Below are 18,353 nucleotides of genomic sequence, written 5' to 3'. Positions count from 1 at the left end.
GTCTCCACAACAGCAGGCGGCGCTAATCTGTATTGTGGCCCGAAAAAATACGAAAGCCGGAAATGATGGGACAGCTCTCTAGAGCATAAACATAGATAGAAATACGTATTTATATTTATGGACCATAAGAGCACAATTTTTAGCAGAGAGTGTCGAGCATGGTGTCGAGCAGTCAACAAGGGTTGATGCATGTGAGTACTCGCAAAACGAAACGAACAAACACATTAAAACGATGGCTAGCTGTTGTTAGCTGTTTGTGCTACCCGCCTCACTTCCGGGCTTCACTGATTCGCTAGCCCCCCACCAATCAAATTGCTCCAAATGAAAGACGGTCGGCCGCCGATTGAACATGCTCAATCGGCGGCCGACATGCTCAAAACAAGCCCGACGACCTCTACGTCGGCCGACGTCACGGCACACACCAAACAGATTCGTCTTTTTTTTTGACGACGGCGATTATCGGGCTGGTGTGTCCTGGCCTTTAGGCGTACTTCAAACTAAAAGTCGACTCACGTTTGTCCAGTGAAATGCTATTAATGTTTAGCCAGTGAAATGCTTTTACTGTGAAGCCGTAGCCTTAATGCTCCTTTTGTTGAACAGTAACTTAACCGCTGCACGCTGAACTATGGATAGTGTTTTTTAATGTAGAGAGAGCCGTGTCCCTGGCATATAGAAGCTACACACGTTTATTTGGCAGAGCACAAATCTTTCCCCAGACAAAGTGTCCGGTGGTCTCAATAACTTACGAATCGCTTAGACTAAATTGGCGAGTGTTATATTTGAGCCCTGCACGACACTCTCCGCTGATCAAAGTGATGGTGCCGCGGAGACACCATGCATGTTATGTTGTCTTCTAACTTTATAACTTGTGTGTGGGTATTTTGACAGCAAATGTTATAGACTACGCATACGTGAAGTGGAGCCGTGACGTCAGCGTTACCAGGGGAAATGGTTTCGGTGTTTACAAGAAACCAAAACCGTTGTGTTTTCCAAAAAATCCTCCGTTGGAGGTGATCTCAAAAACATTATATTTTCGCGTATGCACCGTTTCGTGTTGTCATGTAAAGTGCCCCTAAGACTGAATGAGTAATTTGTAATGAAAGAAATACTGTGATATAATGTAGGTGGATGAACAGGTTTGACAAAGCTCCTCCTCTCAGCTGACTCACCTAACTATCCAGGAAAAAAGTTTGCCTGCCTCCCTTGCAACAGAGACACTTGGACTGAAAACCAGACGATCAAAATCACCGTCAGACCAAACTCAGAACTTCCGCTGAGTGAGATCAAACTGCTGCTTTAACCGACTGGTACTCCACACACTAAAGGTAAGTTTGACTAAAAACAGTGAAGGCAGTCAGAAGATGAGGGAGGGGAACCATGACTGACTGTACTTTTTGTCTGCTCTGTTTTCAGCTCAGAGACTCAGAGACAAAATGGCTTCCAGAACAGAGGATCTCTGCTGTCCGGTCTGTCATGATGTCTTTAGAGATCCTGTTCTTCTGTCATGTAGCCACAGCTTCTGTAGGGACTGTCTGAACCAATGGTGGAAAGACAAACCAATATGTGAGTGTCCAGTTTGTAAGAGAAGATCTTCAAAGGATCCACCTTTAAACCTGGCTTTAAGGAACCTGTGTGAGACCTACATACTGGAGAGAGATCAGAAAGCTTCAGAGGCTCTCTGCAGTCTGCACTTTGAGAAACTCAAACTCTTCTGTCTGGACCATCAGCATCCATTTTGTGTTGTGTGCAGAGATTCAGAAAAACACAGCGACCACAGATTCAGACCCATCGATGAAGCTGCAGGACAACACAAGAAGGAACTTCTGGAAACTCTGGAGCCCTTAAAGGAGAAGTTAAACGTTTTTGAACAAGTTAAAGTGAAGTCTGATCAAACAGCACAACACATAAAGGTCCACGCCCAACGCACAGAGACACAGATTAAGGAACAGTTTAAGAAGCTTCACCAGTTTCTAGAAAAGGAAGAGGAGGCCAGGATGGCTGCACTGAGGGAGGAAGAGGAGCAGAAGAGTCGGTTGATGAACGAGAAGATGGAGGCTCAGAACAGAGAGATAGCAGCTCTTTCAGACACAATCAGAGCCACAGAGGAGCAGCTGAAAGCTGAAGACATCCCATTCCTGCTAAACTACAAGGCTGCAGTGGAAAGGGTACAGCGGCACCTCCTGCTGGATGATCCAAAGCTGCTCTCAGGAGATCTGATAGACGAAGCCAAACACCTGGGCAACCTGGCCTTCAACATCTGGAACAAGATGAAGGACATGGTCTCCTACACTCCTCTTATTCTGGACCCAAAAACCCTTGGTCCATATCTCATCGTGTCTGAAGATCTGACCAGTGTGAGACGAGGAGAGAGACAGCAGCTTCCTGATAACCCAGAGAGGTTTGATTCTTACTACTCTGTCCTGAGCTCTGAGGGCTTTAACTCAGGGTCTCACAGCTGGGATGTCCAGGTTGGGGAGAATACAAGCTGGTTTCTGGGTGTGTTAGCAGAGTCCGCCCAGAGGAAGGGACTCCTACGGTCTGGATTATGGAGAGTGGGCTTTTATAAATGCAAATACTCAGCATTCTCACCATCAGCTCCATCAACTGTTCTCCAAGTGGAGAAGAAGTTCCAGAGGATCAGAGTGAATCTGGACTGGAACAGAGGAGAACTCTCGTTCTCTGATCTTGATACTAACACACACATACACACACACTTTCACTGAGAAGATGTTTCCATTTGTTTACACTGAGGATGAACTGAAGATATTACCACTGAAGGTCTGTGTGACAGTGGAACAGAGCAGTGACAGATAAGGACGACAAGATCAAAGCAACCTTTGGGTTTCTATCATTTTCTTTTGCCCTCATCCCATCCACAACTCAGAGACGTGACTGATTGTTGTTTGAACAAAGTAGGATAATGGGGCCAAATAATGCGCAAACTTTAGTTAGTTATGTTACTTTTTACTGGGTTTTATGTTTGAACAACGGCGCTGGATGCAATCGAAATATTAATAGGTAGAGTAGAATGAGTCATGCTGTTAACTCAACGTGTCCAATGTATTCAGCTGGATCATGGATAACAGACCTTTCTCAAAGAGGACATTTGTCAAACACAGGTGTAACTAATAACACTAATCATGGTTACATTTCATGCACTTGCCTCAGTGCCAGTGTTCTGCTATGCTACATGCTGGCTTACTGGCGTGCTCCACTGTAACATCACACAGAGCCATCGTTTTGTGTAATTCGTAACACCTGTGCTGAACAAGTCAAACCCCTGCGATACTCTTTCTTTCTTTCTTTTTTCTATTCTACATTCTACATCTGACCATGAAAATAATCTAGTTAGCAGGCAGTATACATACAATTGGGACATACTTTTACTTATTTATTTCATCCTAACATTGCGCCATGATCTTGCCACATGCTTTTATATCCGTCGCATCCCTGGTTGTTTTCAGACGGAGGCTCCCTTGATGTCACGTCAGTTCCATTGCCGTTAACCATAATAAATAGCAGAAAGTATAGGTATTGGGACGCAGGGTATATGTCTGCCATTAGGAAGGTCTATTTAACAGTGAGAAATTTTAACAATTTATCATTTCAACATTGGTTCACGACTCTAGGGACAGGGGAAAAAAACGACACTATAACGGTTTTAATACTGTATCAGCAAAAAATGTTCACCCTTGGGTAAACTCTTTTCGAGAAAGAAAATTAACAACAGGAACAGCTTTGAGAGCAGTTATACAAGTTGTTGTGAAGTTAAGGTATTCAAGTAGGAAATGTGTAGGTCGGAGACGGAATAAGAATGTAGTGTAGACAGTTAAATATAATGTTGCATCCACCTATGCATTAACCATAAACCACCATAAGTGACAAGATGTACCCAGGAGTACAAGCTGTTGCTATTTCAAACAAGCCTATGAGAGTTAATTGACTCTTTAAGCTTAAAGTCTGTGTTTCACTTTAAATGAATGCCCTTTTCCTTTACATTACCCAAAGCACAGATTACATAGTTGGTGATGATAGATTGTGTTGTTCTGCCACACAGAAAGCTGTGTTCTCTGCCATACATTTTTGTGTAACCAAAATGTCCCTCAGACCTAAACATCTTGCAAGAAGAGAAGGCATCATACTTGCCTTCCGAGCTTTAGTCAAAATTATAAATAAAAAGTTCAAACTATACATATCTCTTTAATTAAATAGGTATAGGGTTGAAGGATGTGTGTGTGTGTGTGTGTGTGTGTGTGTGTGTGTGTGTGCGTACGTGTGTTTGTGTTATAATAAAGCCATGACATGTTGACAAATGCTTTCACCAGCTGAGAGTTACTAGGATGAACAGGTGTCTGTTAATTGATTTTAAAATGTCCCTCCTCATTATACCCATGCATTCTCTTCTCATCTGGAGCCTAACTCTCTCACGTGCCCATCCTGTTTTCACACTCTCCTACCTTTCTCTCCTCCCTGTTCCTTGCGGATGTTCTCTCGCTCCACTAGACCATTAGGGCATTTTTTACTCCATTGCTATCTTGGCTTCAACACTCCCCTGCCACACCCCCTGCCTTTCTCTCTCTCACTCTCTATCCCCTGCTGTCAAATACATTCACCTCCCGCTGTTAGAACAATACCACCTGCCAGATCCTTTCCGTATATACACCTGGCAGCTCCTTAAAGATGTACACACATGCTACCACAAAACGCTGCATCACAAACAGATGTGAAATACTCTGAGGTTTTAAATACATCCGTGCCTGCTGGATTGTTGCCAGTAAAGTTTGGTCTGCTAGCACAGTCACAGGAGCCCATTAGCTCTTGTGAATGAATAGAATAATAGTGAAAGAGAGATACTAGTTCATACAGCTACTGCAGTCTCAGAATCCCCCCCTCCTAACTCTGCAATCCACATCCTAAAGCTGAGCCTAGTGGTGCACTGATGTGTGTGTGTGTGATGTGTGTGTGTGTGTGTGATGTGTGTGTGTGTGTGTGTGTGTGTGTGTGTGTGTGTGTGTGTGTGTGTGTGTGTGTGTGTGTGTGTGTGTGTGTTGAGCTGTGAAGGGAAGCCTGCTGCGAGTGTGCAGCTCGTCTGTCTGCACACGTGAGCGGGAGAAAGACCCAGATGTGAAGCTAGGAGAGAGGAAAGAGGGGATAGGGGGGAGGGAGGGAGAGAGGGAGGGATGGAGGGATTAGGGCGGATGTGATCAGAGAGAGCTGATCTGCCTGTCAGCAATGGTTGGCGCTCACTCACACACTCACACGACTAAGAAGAATCTATTCTCACACACAGCAAAACAGCGGCACATAAAAGATTTGCTCAGCTGTGTTGAGCGGAGGGAGACTGACAGAACCACACACACACACACACACTCAAAATCTTTAGCTGGAGAGAGACCTGGTTTTTAGAGATGGCTTACTGTGTTTAACAAGTTAGCCTGCATGTTCCTGGTATAGTGCCCATCACTGGCAAATTATCATGGAGCGTCGCATCCAAGTACATTAAAGGATCAGCATTTCAAATTAGCTGCTCATGAAATCCCCGTGGATTTGATTCGGAGAGGGCAGTGGCCATGGGTGGCCTTTGCCTCTGTACGAATAAACACGGCATTACTGTCTCATTAGTCAATGTCTTCCTAGTGAAATAAAGTGATAGCCAGAGGCGGCTGGGCTTAACGCCAGTGGCGTTTTCTCCCGGAGGCCAAGGGAAGCCAGGCTTCCCTGTTTTTTAGGCTGTAGTTGTCATCCAATAAAAACATTTTTATTAACAGTTTCGGTAATCTTTGGTGCTGTGTTGCTGTCATTTCTTCCCCATTTTTCTCCTCTCATTGAGCATTTCACAATGCGCGAAACAGCGCCCCTTTACATTTAGATTCTGAAGACGTGGCGAAACACGATACTGCACACTGTATGTCCGCGAGGAAGCCAGCCCGAGCTGGCATCCCTTAGTGAAAAAAAGAAAGAAGGATTGACCAATCAGGTGAGGCTATTGTCTTGACACTGCCCTCCTGTGATTGGTCAGGAGGGTGTCATGAGGGTGCCAAGGGAAGCCACTCGGCCCTTGGCTTCACACCAATCAAATCAAATTGAGGAGCCGTTAAAAATCAAATCTGACGGCAGGCCAATGCGTGTGGAGAGAAAGAAAGTTTATCGCACTTTCAGGGAGTAGAACTATGTCCGCACCGAGTAGCTAGCTGGTAGTGGCAATCTTCAGCTAATGGCCTTCCTCTACAAATAGTGAGTAAAATACACACCTTCTCCCGGCGCGGGTTAACTGTTCCCTTTACTGTCCGTGTAGCTATATGTTATGTTTTGTGTTATTTTATTGCTAATTGTGCCTTGATTAAGTTGCATTGGTATCCACTGAAGTTGTTCTGGGTTGTCTTAAGTAGCATTTGGCCTAGTTCTTAAACGAAAAGGATGTATAGAAAGTATGTGTGTATGTCAAGCACATAACTGATTGTGTGAGTCGTGTCTCACGTGAACGTGAAACTTAAAATAGCCTATAAAACGCCCCCTAATTATATTGTGAATGAATTTGAATCTGTATTGGGCATTAAGCGGCTAGTTGTGCATTCCGGTCGGGGTGGGGGGTGCATTTATAATACAATGTATAATTTAATAAAACGATTAGGAGGTGTGCGAGTGAGAGAGTGAGTGAGTGAGTGAGTGAGAGAGAGAGCGAACGAGCGGTGTCGGACAGATTACAGGCGTGTGCAAGTCCTGGTAAAGTGACCTAGTTCTGAAACGAAAAGGATGTATAGAAAGTATGTGTGTATGTCAAGCACATAACTGATTGTGTGAGTCGTGTCTCACGTGAACATGAAACTTAAAATAGCCTATAAAACGCCCCCTAATTATATTGTGAATGAATTCGAATCTGTATTGGGCATTAAGCGGTTAGTTGTGCATTCCGGTCGGGGTGGGGGGTGCATTTATAATACAATGTATAATTTAATAAAACGATTAGGGAGTGAGTGAGTGAGTGAGTGAGAGAGAGAGAGAGCGAACGAGCGGTGTCGGACAGATTCCAGGCGTGTGCAAGTCCTGGTAAAGTGACCAGGCGCTATAATAGCTCTTGTAGTTACATTAAATACAAGCTGCGACGTAGCCTACTCTTTTCTGTCCCCCACCTTCCAATAAACATGTAGATTAAAGGTGTTGTCTCACTTGGCTTCCTCAAAAAAAATCCCCACGCCACGCCACTGCTTAACGCTGGATGTTCCACATAGTGAGGAGGAGGGATGGATACACAGTCCAATCAACGCCTCTCTGGAACAGTTTCAACCAAAAACTGAACATTGTAACCTTGATGATGGGAGGATTTCCTGCAGGACTGTTGTATTAAACTGTGTACGTTTTTACCTGTCTGTCTGTACCTAATAAAACTGGCATCTGTGTGTTTACTAACATGTGCCACCTGTTGCCTGACTGGGTTCATGCCCTATGATGAGACAAAATATTTAAATACAAAAAAAAGGTTGTGAATGTACTGTAACCCACACAACAGGAAAATATAAATAGTTTCTGTGATAATGGAGACTTTGGTGGTGCCAGTCAGTGTGTTAGTCTCATACTTAATGTTTGTCATAAAACTTGTGAATATTATTGTATATATTCTTTTGCTATATCATTATGTTAATGTCTTTGAATTCTCTTTCCAAAAGAGAGGAAAGAATTTAGGCAAACTGGGCGACATCTTTCTCCTCTCTGCTTCTTTTCTGGCAACACGTGTGTGAGACTGGCGGCAGTTTATGAGAGATGAAAGGGCCCGCATTAATAATACATTTTGAATGGCTAAATTATACATGAAAAGGAAAATCTAGGAAGCTGGTGGTGCTTTACAGGTGCCGTTCTTACCTTTGATTTAACTGTAACAAGTGGAATCCGATGAAATTTAATTAAATAGATTTTTTTAGAATTGAGCACTTTCTTTATGCATTACATTGTAATGGGTTATTAATTTCTTTTTTTCTACATTACACATTTACAGCTCAGTGTTTTGAATCTGGTCAGCCAATAAATACTTTCCGTGCATCATCATCTTCATAACCATGGGACCAATTTTCATTTAGCTGTAGTAACTGCAATTTTTTGCAATGTCTTATCAAGATTACTTAATCATGAAATGGCCGTTTCTGGTGCATTGAACTTACAGTATACAAAATGCAACTATAGCTCTGAGTAAATATAATAAATACTACGGACTTAAAAGACAAAACAGTGGCACTTATCTAATAATTGCCCAATTGGCCATTCTGCAGATGTCAGGTACATTTTCCAAATGTTTTTCTTCAAATTTATTTGATAACGTCATTGATTCAATAAAAGCTTTTACAGAGCCAGTGCTGCTTGCTCCAGTGAATGATGTTTTTCGTAGTGTCCATCTTTCCCAAATTGCAGCAATTATGAGAATACAAACTATTGTAGGATCCAGGGTCTGAAAATAGTTGTTTTTACCATTTCAGTTGTTGATAAACAGAGGTAACATCTAAAGTGGACTTGTATATATCAAATGTTTTATATAGCAAATATCAGTTCATATTTGCTGAAAGACAAAGTAGAACAAATATAATTTCCTCTTTGTTGTTTTGACTCTTTAAGCAAAAAGAAAAAAAACGATTGAATGTCACCGTGACTCAATGTGTGTTGAGAGCCTTCAACCCTTTCAGCACAGCAGGACCTCTGAGGCTTATGTTTGACGCAGTGAATACAAAGAGCTAGATAACTACAATGTCTTCCACCATATAAACAACTCAAAAGATTAAATAAAGTGGATTTGGAACTAAATTCAGTTTTTGATCCAATACTTGTGTCGGGTCCCATCTTTACTGAGTGGACAACAACAAACACAGTGCCATTGTATTTCTGTTTTGTCTCTTCCTGTTTTGAATTTAGCACCTTACGCAACCCAAAAATGACACAATAAATATATAATGTATCAAATAAGGTCTGAATGCATGTTCAATCCCTTTAAAATAGAGATGATATGCATGTAAACAGAGGGGGCCCACCCTAGCTAGCAACATGTTTACAGAGCCTCGGCTGTGTATTAATACTTGAATTTTTTCAGCGCGTACACACACAGTAGCACAGTAGGACAAACAAATAGCAAATTGGGATGGAGAAGGAGATATTCACTGGTTGAGACAAAAAGTGATTTTGACAACAAGCGTTCCACAGAATCACTGACTGCAGCTTTAAACTGTCTTGCACTTTTCTTAATAAAGCAGATGTGAAGTATAGAGCCAAAGGTTAAGACAGCTGTATTTGAAAATGATCCCCAATGAAAGGGTTCAGTGTTTTTTTTACAAGAACAGTAGTCCTCTGAAGAAAATAATAGGTTTCATACATTGCACTAATCATCTCTCAACACGTGGTTCAACTGCTCATTTTCTAATCACCATTTGAGGCACGTCTGTAATAACAGCTGTCGGGCAGAAGAGCTATTAAAATCCATTTACAATCCGTTATCACAGCAGCAGCAGTTAGAAAGAAAGAGGGAGAAGAAGAAAGAGCCCCGAAGAATCCACGGATGACATTCAGTAAATGGGGGTTTAAACTGGACATTAAAGCGAAATAGTTACACTGTTTTTGTTCACTATATGTAGCAGCTACATATACTGTAGTTATACGAATGCTAAGAGGGATAATATAATAAGCTACATTGTAGCTTATTATATTTTTGTCTAGATTTGACATAAGAAAGCGAAAGAGAGAGAGAGGGACAGAGAGAGAGAGAGAGAGAGAGAGAGAGGACCTTGGCTGTGCCCTTGTTGATGTAAGTAACACTGTAGCATTCAAAAGGGTTGAAATTCAAACCATTCCCTGATGTTCCCCAGCCAGTGACACACAGCACTCTGTGTGTGTGTGTGTGTGTGTGTGTGTGTGTGTGTGTGTGTGTGTGTGTGTGTGTGTGTGTGTGTGTGTGTGTGTGTGTGTGTGTGTTATCTGACAAGGTCTTTTAATATTTAAACATCACTAATGAATGGCTGCACTATTCCCTCACTTTTTGTTTGTTTCTAATCACTTTTCCATCGTTTAGCTCGATTTTTTCTGTCACCTCCGTTTTTATAACACACAACTATTGTATTTGTTGAAGTCATTATCAAAGAAATGTTCAAAATAATTTTCTGGTCCAACATTCAACAGTCTGTTTTTGTAGATTTCTTTTTTGAATATCTTTTTTTAAAACTGAATATTATAAAATTTGATTTTATATACAGTATATATTATATATGTTTTGGAATATTGGTCAACAAATTTGGGCTCATGGAAATATATAATATGACAGGCTTTATTTGCTATTTTCTGACGTTCTCTAAACCTAAATTGAAACATTATTATTATATTTTTTTAATCAGACGCTGATACGTTCACGTAGTCATCAATCAAGCCTCATGAGACCAGCCTTAGATTACGACTTTCACATTGGTCGATCCATGTTGACTTTAATGCCTACCTGAACCAATCAGGGGGCTGCCTTTCACTACGGGACAAACAGTAGTCAGGACGCTGTCATTTTTTGTGACAGCGATGAGACTTGATAAAAAACAAGCGCCCCTCTTGTTCTGCGACTAAGCACATTAGATGCTGATTTTAATCACTCCACATCCAAGTTACAGCAAGGACATTTCATACAATCATACCGCATTCTGTCTCACTTCTCGCCCTGCATTTGATGTAGGAATATAGCCGTGGGTCAAACTGTAAAACTTCAAAGGAAAGATATGCAGGGAGGAAATAAGCCAGCCGCACTGGGGCATCTGTGCACGTGCACGTGTTCCTTTAAGATTATCTTTGGGCCAGTCAGCTCGGCTGACATGTATGCCAGACTTGTTTTAATTAGCCTTTAATCAGCCTTTTCAAGGGCTAATTTGAGCACATATACTGTAAGACTTATTTCTCTGATCCTTTTGACATATTTATTTTTTATTTTTCACAAGTTTTGCTTCCTATATCTATATAATATATTACTATTATTTATATATATTATATATATACTGTATATATATATTTATTTATATGAAAGTATATCATATATGAAAGAAAATTTGCTGTCCTTTCTCTGTAGTTTTACGCAGATGTTTGATCTTACCTGGTTGCCGTGCACAGGTGGATGTGATGTCAAGCGGGGGCGGGCCTTGGAGCTGCCGGTAGAAGTTTTACGCTGCGGCCTGACACCATCACCTTTTTCAGCACAGTCAAAGTTGCTCTTCCACATCATTATCTGTAACATGAATATAAGAAAATGTTGCCTGGTCAAACTCCAATGAAACACAAGTCAAGTTACGAACAATCTTGTATAATACAACTAATGAAGTGTTCTACACAAATACACTTTTTCTATCTCTTTTCATATGTTTTGAATTGTTCTTTCATTTATTTTATCACAATCAGTAATATGAGGAAGGCCTGTGATATGGACCTCTGGCTATATCAAGACACCAGCAAACCAATCAATAGGCTTATGTCTGGGTTACTATTTAAGGACCTGTCAGAAGAAGCAGTCCTCACCTGTTCATCTGAACCTCCAGAGGCAAAGCACTCTCCTGTCCTGGAGAAGGCCACACAGGTCACTGGACCCTGGGGAGAGGGAGATGGATAATGGAGGTGAGAAACATAGACTGTATATAAAAGAGGGTCAAGATTAAACAGTCAAATTATATCCCACTTTGCCCTATATGGGTGGCGGTATGGCCTAGAGGAAAAGGTAGCTGACCAATAACCATGAGGTCGCTGGTTCGATCCCCGGCACCGGACTCTACCATTGTGTCCTTGAGCAAGGCACTCAACCCCGAACTACCCCCTCCGAAGTGTGGTAATTTGAGGGGGGGGTCATGTGGAAAGACGAATTTCAAACGTGCCTCGTGTAAATTGACTAATAAAGATAACTTAACTTAACAAATAAATCCTGAAGAATCTGAAGCAGATTAAAACGACTGATGAGCTGATAGACAGATTCATTCATCAGCAATTTATCCGATAACTGCCTAATCCTTTAAATAATATTTAGGGCCCAAATGTCAAATGTTAAGCTAGGTCAAGCTACTCAGCTTTGAGCATTTACTGGTGGTCCAAATCTCGTGACAATAAACACGTCTGTTGATTTTGGACTTTAGATCAGAAGGAACAAAAGAAAATTAGAAGACATAAGAATTTATGACGAACATTTTTTTAAATCAATTTATAGACAAAACAAGTCTATTTGTAGCCCTCTATGTAGCCCTAAAAAATTAGGTAATCCCTGTGTAAATGCTAAATGGTGCTGTGTATGTGTTGCATTCAGCCCATTCAATCGTTTTCAAGCCCTACTAATATCCACTTTGAATAATATGAATGATTAAATATCTTTCTTCTGCCAAGCAATATAGCTGCAGTATAAGCGGAGGTGTTAAATCTTAAATGTATTAGTAATTAAACAATACATAATTTGTCAAAATACGGCATGTAAAAATACACACACACAAACACACTCACACATAAATATACTTGCTTTAAAGGCCATGTATAACATACAATGACAAGACAAAGCTGAAGAGCTTTAAGTGCATCTTTTTTGTCTATAGCTCTGAACATTTAGGAAAGTCTTTCATAAGCATCAGAGAGAAAATAATCATGCTCAGACCAGAGGCTGTTCTGTGTGTGTGTGTGTGTGTGTGTGTGTGTGTGTGTGTGTGTGTGTGTGTGTGTGTGTGTGTGTGTGTGTGTGTGGCAGAGTGGGTGGGCGTGTGGGCCTGCAGCAGAGCAATCAATAACAGAAAGCTGAGACGCGGGTGGTATGAGGTCACACACACAGTCAGAGCCAAAAAGCATCACCTGAGGATGTCAGGACTCTTTGGCGTGCCGTGTGTTTATGCATGTGCGTGCGTGTGTGTGTGTGTGTGTGTGTGCGTGCGAGAGAGAACAGGGAGTGCAGACAGACTGAAGCTACTAAAATTCAGAAATCTCGTTTTCTTTTTGGTAGATTTCTTTTCTTTCTCTACCACACAATGCAGAATGGGGTCAACGACTAAAGCCAGCGCCCTCTGACTGTGTTCAAAGAGAGGATGAGTGATATAACAGACAGAAGAAAGGATAAGAAATGGAGGAGGGAGAGCGCTGGAGAAAGGTTTATGGGTCTGTGTCCTCCTGTGTGTCTGGCACCCAGACGGGCTGGTGGTTTGGGTGAGGAATGGTTTCCCAGAAGCACCTGAGAGAAGCAGACAGTGTCACTATGGCAACGTGACGGCCTGACAGACAGCATGTTCTGTCTCAGCTCTGACTAATGCCTGCTGCCAGGCTGGCACTCGCCATGGCCAGACACACACACACGCTGGCTCTCTCACACACACACACACACACACACACACACACACACACACACACACACACACACACACACACACACACACACACACACACACACACACACACACACACACACACACACACACACACACACACACACACACACACACACACACACACACACACACACACACACACACACACACACACACACACACACACACACACACACACAGTCTGACAAGGCAATGAACCTTACTTGCACTTTTTATGCAATGAGAAATGAACAGTGGTTGCATAAACCAGAGAGGCCCCCCACATGGTGTGTTTCATAAACTTATGAATAACACATAACATAACACATGCTCGTTCATATTTTGAACACTCCTTATAATACTGTATACATATTGTGTACTTGTATATGTGTTTTACCACTAATGTAAATCAAATTTCCCTTAAAAGGGGAATAAAGAATTTAACTGAACCATACTGAAAACAATTGCGTCCCACTTTTTCCATGAGGTATTTTAAAGTTAAAGTGTAGTTTATGTACTAAGTTGTAGATGACTTACTGCATAACAAGTTTGGGATCACACACACTGTCAAAGTCAGTTGTGAGACAGAGAAGCAGGGATATAAATTAACATAAATTAAGACCGATTCAACCCCTCAGACCAGGTGAATAACACTTTGGTCAGATCCAACACTCCCTCAGAGCCCTCATGTGCTTTCACATACAGTCCATGCACATAGTTCTGAGCACATGCAAGCAGCAGACACATAAACACACATTAACCTACACACCCACACACACACCCAACAGATGGGGGTCTCTCCCATATCTAGAGTGATGCGACTAGAGAGACAATTAACACCCTGAGCGCTCCCAGCATCAACAGATTGGCGAAGTCACCGCGAAGCCAAGAGGAATAACAACAGAAAACTGAGACACAAGAAGAGGGCAGGAGATGACAAATGTGGAGGTGTGAGGAGAGAATGCCAATAAAGTCTTTTTTATCCTGACAAAGAGAAGGGGCTTGGCAAGCTGTTATGAGACAGAGGGATGGATAAACAGATGGACCACATGTGGTACCTGGCAAGCCACTAGAGTTCCATGACTAACCAGCAAAGCTAGTCCATGGGGCTGTTCAAACAAACAGATAGAGTCGGGGAGTCCTCGAAGCCAACTATATAGTCAAGCCCGCCAAAATATGAGTACAAGAGAGGACATTGGGGGGTAAAATGAGGATGCTGTAATGATGGGGGTAATACTAAAAACATCCCTAGTAGTGTGGTGCCTGGACACTCAGTCATTTCAAATTGATACGAAAGTTTGGTTCACTTCTAAATTGAAGGTAAGGGTCCATAGAACAATTTTGGTTCAGGTGTTTTAAGAAACCCATTTTTTTTGCCCTCCAGCCAAAATGGCCACAATCGAAATCATGAATTTTTGAAGGTCTTCAGTCAGATTAAAAAGAAAATCTGGTTTCGGTTTCTTGACACTCGAACCACAACTGTTCTATAGACCCTGACCTTCAATTTAGAAGTGAAAACCAAACTTTGGCATCGACATGAAATGAAAAAAGCAAATGTAGGGCGCACGTAGAGGAGTGGTCAATGGTTTGAGAAAAAAGACGGGACGGATACAAAGAGGAGGAGGAGGAAGAGGAGGGAGAGGAGAAGAGGATCCAGGAGAACGGAGGCAGTTTTTTGTTTCCTTCCAACAACTCTGAGATGAGTCAGCATGAGTGGGCCGCACACTCGCCTGGCAAGGACTAATATACACAATATAGAGGAAAAAAGCATCATATATACACATACACACACACACACACACACACACATTAGACAATCAAACATACACAAAGGGAATGTCAAACAAGCTCACATGTTAAACTCAGACACACACACACACACTAGAACAGAGTAGACTACGGACATGACCCATGATGATCATGAGAGGTAAGCTGCCCATTAAGGCCAGTAGGATATCTAAACAGTATTTATTCTCAATTTATTGAATATGTTAAAAATAATACAAATAAAATAAAACGAATGAGCATTAAAAAAAGGAAATAAATAAAATAAAAAACAAACAAATGGGATCATCAGGATCCTAAGAAACAAATACATAACTCAAATAATATAGTTCATGTTCAAAAGGGATTGGAAAGGGGCCCCTTAGCTCAGTTGGTAGGGCGTCCCCCCCATGGGCCTCGGCCAGCAGCGGACCCGGGTTCGATTCCAGCCCGCGGTCGTTCTCTGCATGTCACTCCCCTCTCTGCCCCATTTCAACTCTGTCTCTACACTATCAATAAAGCATAAAAATGCCACAAAAAAAAAAAAAAAAGGATTGGAAGAAATTGAAAACCTTTCTGGTTTATGTATCATGTGTGAATGATGCGAGTGTGAGTGTGTGTGTGTGTGTGTGTGTGTGTGTGTGTACCTGGTGTCCGTGCAGTGTATACAGCAGCTTGCCCTCCACAAGGTCCAGTATCTTCAGTGTGGAATCATTGGACGCAGTGACGAGGAAATTACCAGCCGGGTGGAAAGACAAGCCGTTCACCACACCACTATGGACTAGAAAACACAAACACACACACAGTATGACATGACATTGTGTGACTGTGTTTCCAGGTGAAGTGTATTCCAGAGTTAAAAATCCCATTGTTTTCCATCAGTGTTTCACCCCGACGTAGTAAAAACACTACCGCTTTTGTCCAAAGGGGGTGTAAGAATTAACACAAAATGAAAGTTCCTCGGAGCGCCTTACACAACTCTTACACAATTCAAGAGATTCTTATCGAGGTGATGCTGCCACAAAAAATGTTTTCCCCAAAATAAAAAAGGCAGATAAAAGTAAGATTAAATATTTTTGGTCAATGTTAACTCTAAGGAATTTGATACTATGTTTTAATAAATAATTGTTATCTTAATTAGATGTCAGGAAACTCTGTAAGTAATATATCTGCACCTATGGGGCTGTTAAGAGTTCAGTGTCTTGCTAAAAAGGCACTACAGCAGGCCAGATGCTTTCTAACATGGTTGCCTGGATCCCACTGAGGTGCATTTCTGCTATACATCACAATACCTCAGCCGCTGTGTATCTTAATAAAAGCCTAACATCAAGTTTACATTAAGCACATATCATTATGTCAGGCAGGTATAGAAACATATGGCAACTAATCAAAACTCCCCCCCCCCCCCAGACCTGGAATTATTCTGCCATGTGGGGATGACTGGTTTCTTGACTGAGACTAAAATAAATCAAGCAGACATTTGATGGTCGTGTGGCCCATCTGCTGGCTGCAACATGCTATGACACATAGACCATTGACACTAATACACACAGCTGTGAAAATATGCTGAAACGCTGTATCCAACTAAACTGAGAGCACATATTAAGTAGTAGTGTGGTTTTTAAGGTTCAGGTTGAATTAACCACTCATCTGCATGGTAAAATCACTGAAATAATTATTATGGGTATCTTAAAAAGGTAAAGTATATATTGATTTTGCATAAAAACTTCACAAAAAGACATAATCAACGTTATATAAAGTATATTGTCGAGTTTTGTACTAACAAAAACATCACAAATGTTTCCATAATTTTTCAAAATGTAGATCAATTATTAGTATTATCATTTTAATAAAAGTTACCCTGGAACAGTTTTGTTATTATTTGAGCGTAAGCATCCTAGCAAGGGAATATTACATATTGGGCTTTTCAACATAACCTCACCACGTTTTTACACTACACAGGAGGAGGGGAGAGGAGAGGCTTTTATCTTCATCTCCTCAGGAAAATGCAATTATCCATTATTAGATCTCACAACTCAAATCCAGTTACGCGAGCTGATTAGAGCAATCAGAGAGAACTGGCGGGCAGACAGCAGGCATCCACGGCGGCTTTATTCAATATGGTGGAAATCATGACTCTGGAGGATAAGCACTTTGATTTTAATAATGAGCTTTGAAGCTTCACTTTATCTTGAGGTTATTTCAGCCATTTGTCTTAAGACTCGACTGAACATATATACATTTTTCTCACAAACACATACAGTGGTCTTTTTTTTTTTTTACTGTTTTAGTGATCCAGCATTTTCTAAAAGCCTGGAAAATTCACCTGTGTTATAGTAAATGCAGTTCTCTCTATATGATAGTTAAAGGTGCTACAAGGAACTTTTTGATATTTCTGAGATAGTCTAATTTTTCCTCTGATGATCATCAATTACATGTCACAGCAAACAAGACCATCAGTGCAAAGAATGCTATTTGTATATAGTTTTTCCTTAATGCCTCTGTCATGGGTACGCTCACCAAGGAACTACAGCTAGCGTAGTAAAAAACACTCCCGCTTTTGTCCAAAGAGGGCACAAGAATTAACACAAATTGACTTGTTTGAGAACTTAACGCTTTCCTTTATATAGTTGTTGAGTTTTTTTTTTGTATTGCTTTACCTTGGTAGTGCTGTAGCATCTTATGGGATCTGATGTCCCACACCTTGACAGAGTTGTCAGTACAGGCCGCGGCAATACACGTTCCACTGGGATGGAAGTCCACATAGTTTGCGTAACTTGGTAGAAAAACAGTATGATAGTTAATGAAATGACATTAAGAGTTCACACTGTACCTAAAAGTACATATATCAGATTATTTTAACTAGGATATTTATTGGAAACAGCTAAAGAAAACTGTTTTACACACTTCAAAATTAAAAAATATAAAACAAAGCATTTTGCTGATGTTTTTTTTGAAGAACTTTTGTAATAAATGAGTAGGTGTTGAGTGCTTTGTAAAAGAAAGTTTTAAATAACACATTATTGTTACACTTTACCTTGTGTACTTGTAATGAAGTACACAATACAATACATGTAAATATCAATCCTTAATATGTTCAGTAATACCAGAATAAACATTGCCAAAAATAATATGGATTCACGTCAAAACATTTCTGATTTGAATTTCTTCCCATGGATTGTTTTGGTTGATTGATTGATTGATTGATTTTATTCGACCATTTCATATATAAAAACAAGAACAGCACTCAGCACTCAACAGTTACAT

At 41.0% G+C, this 18,353-nt stretch overlaps 2 protein-coding genes across 2 annotated transcripts in view; one reads left to right on the top strand and one right to left on the bottom strand.

Moving 5' to 3' along the window:
- poc1a (POC1 centriolar protein A) overlaps positions 1–18,353 on the bottom strand; it is a gene marked incomplete at its 3' end in the record, with an annotated part of 30,372 nt that overhangs the window by 10,592 nt on the left and 1,427 nt on the right. Inside the window, exons 4-7 of the mRNA XM_080025906.1 lie at positions 17,747–17,862; positions 15,734–15,867; positions 11,515–11,583; positions 11,096–11,227 (exon numbers count right to left, since the gene is read on the bottom strand). Of these exons, the coding sequence (XP_079882032.1) occupies positions 11,096–11,227; positions 11,515–11,583; positions 15,734–15,867; positions 17,747–17,862 (451 nt within the window). The remainder of the gene's footprint in view (positions 1–11,095; positions 11,228–11,514; positions 11,584–15,733; positions 15,868–17,746; positions 17,863–18,353) is intronic.
- On the top strand, positions 1,184–3,259 carry LOC307249479 (E3 ubiquitin-protein ligase TRIM35-like). The gene is made up of 2 exons (XM_080026209.1): positions 1,184–1,325; positions 1,414–3,259. Exon 2 carries the CDS (start codon positions 1,434–1,436, stop codon positions 2,721–2,723), a length of 1,290 nt encoding a protein of 429 aa, XP_079882335.1. The 5' UTR covers positions 1,184–1,325; positions 1,414–1,433; the 3' UTR covers positions 2,724–3,259.

This window comes from Ammodytes marinus (genome assembly GCF_949987685.1).
Source record: "Ammodytes marinus genome assembly, chromosome: 4".
NCBI classification, from domain to species: Eukaryota; Metazoa; Chordata; class Actinopteri; order Uranoscopiformes; family Ammodytidae; genus Ammodytes; species Ammodytes marinus.
The sequence above is the reverse complement of the archived record's forward strand: the minus strand, read 5'-3'. Positions and strand labels throughout refer to the sequence as shown.

What these genes read in the sequence shown, in the direction of transcription:
- LOC307249479 (XM_080026209.1), top strand. Translation starts at nt 1,434, where the DNA reads ATGGCTTCCAGAACAGAGGATCTCTGCTGTCCGGTCTGTCATGATGTC.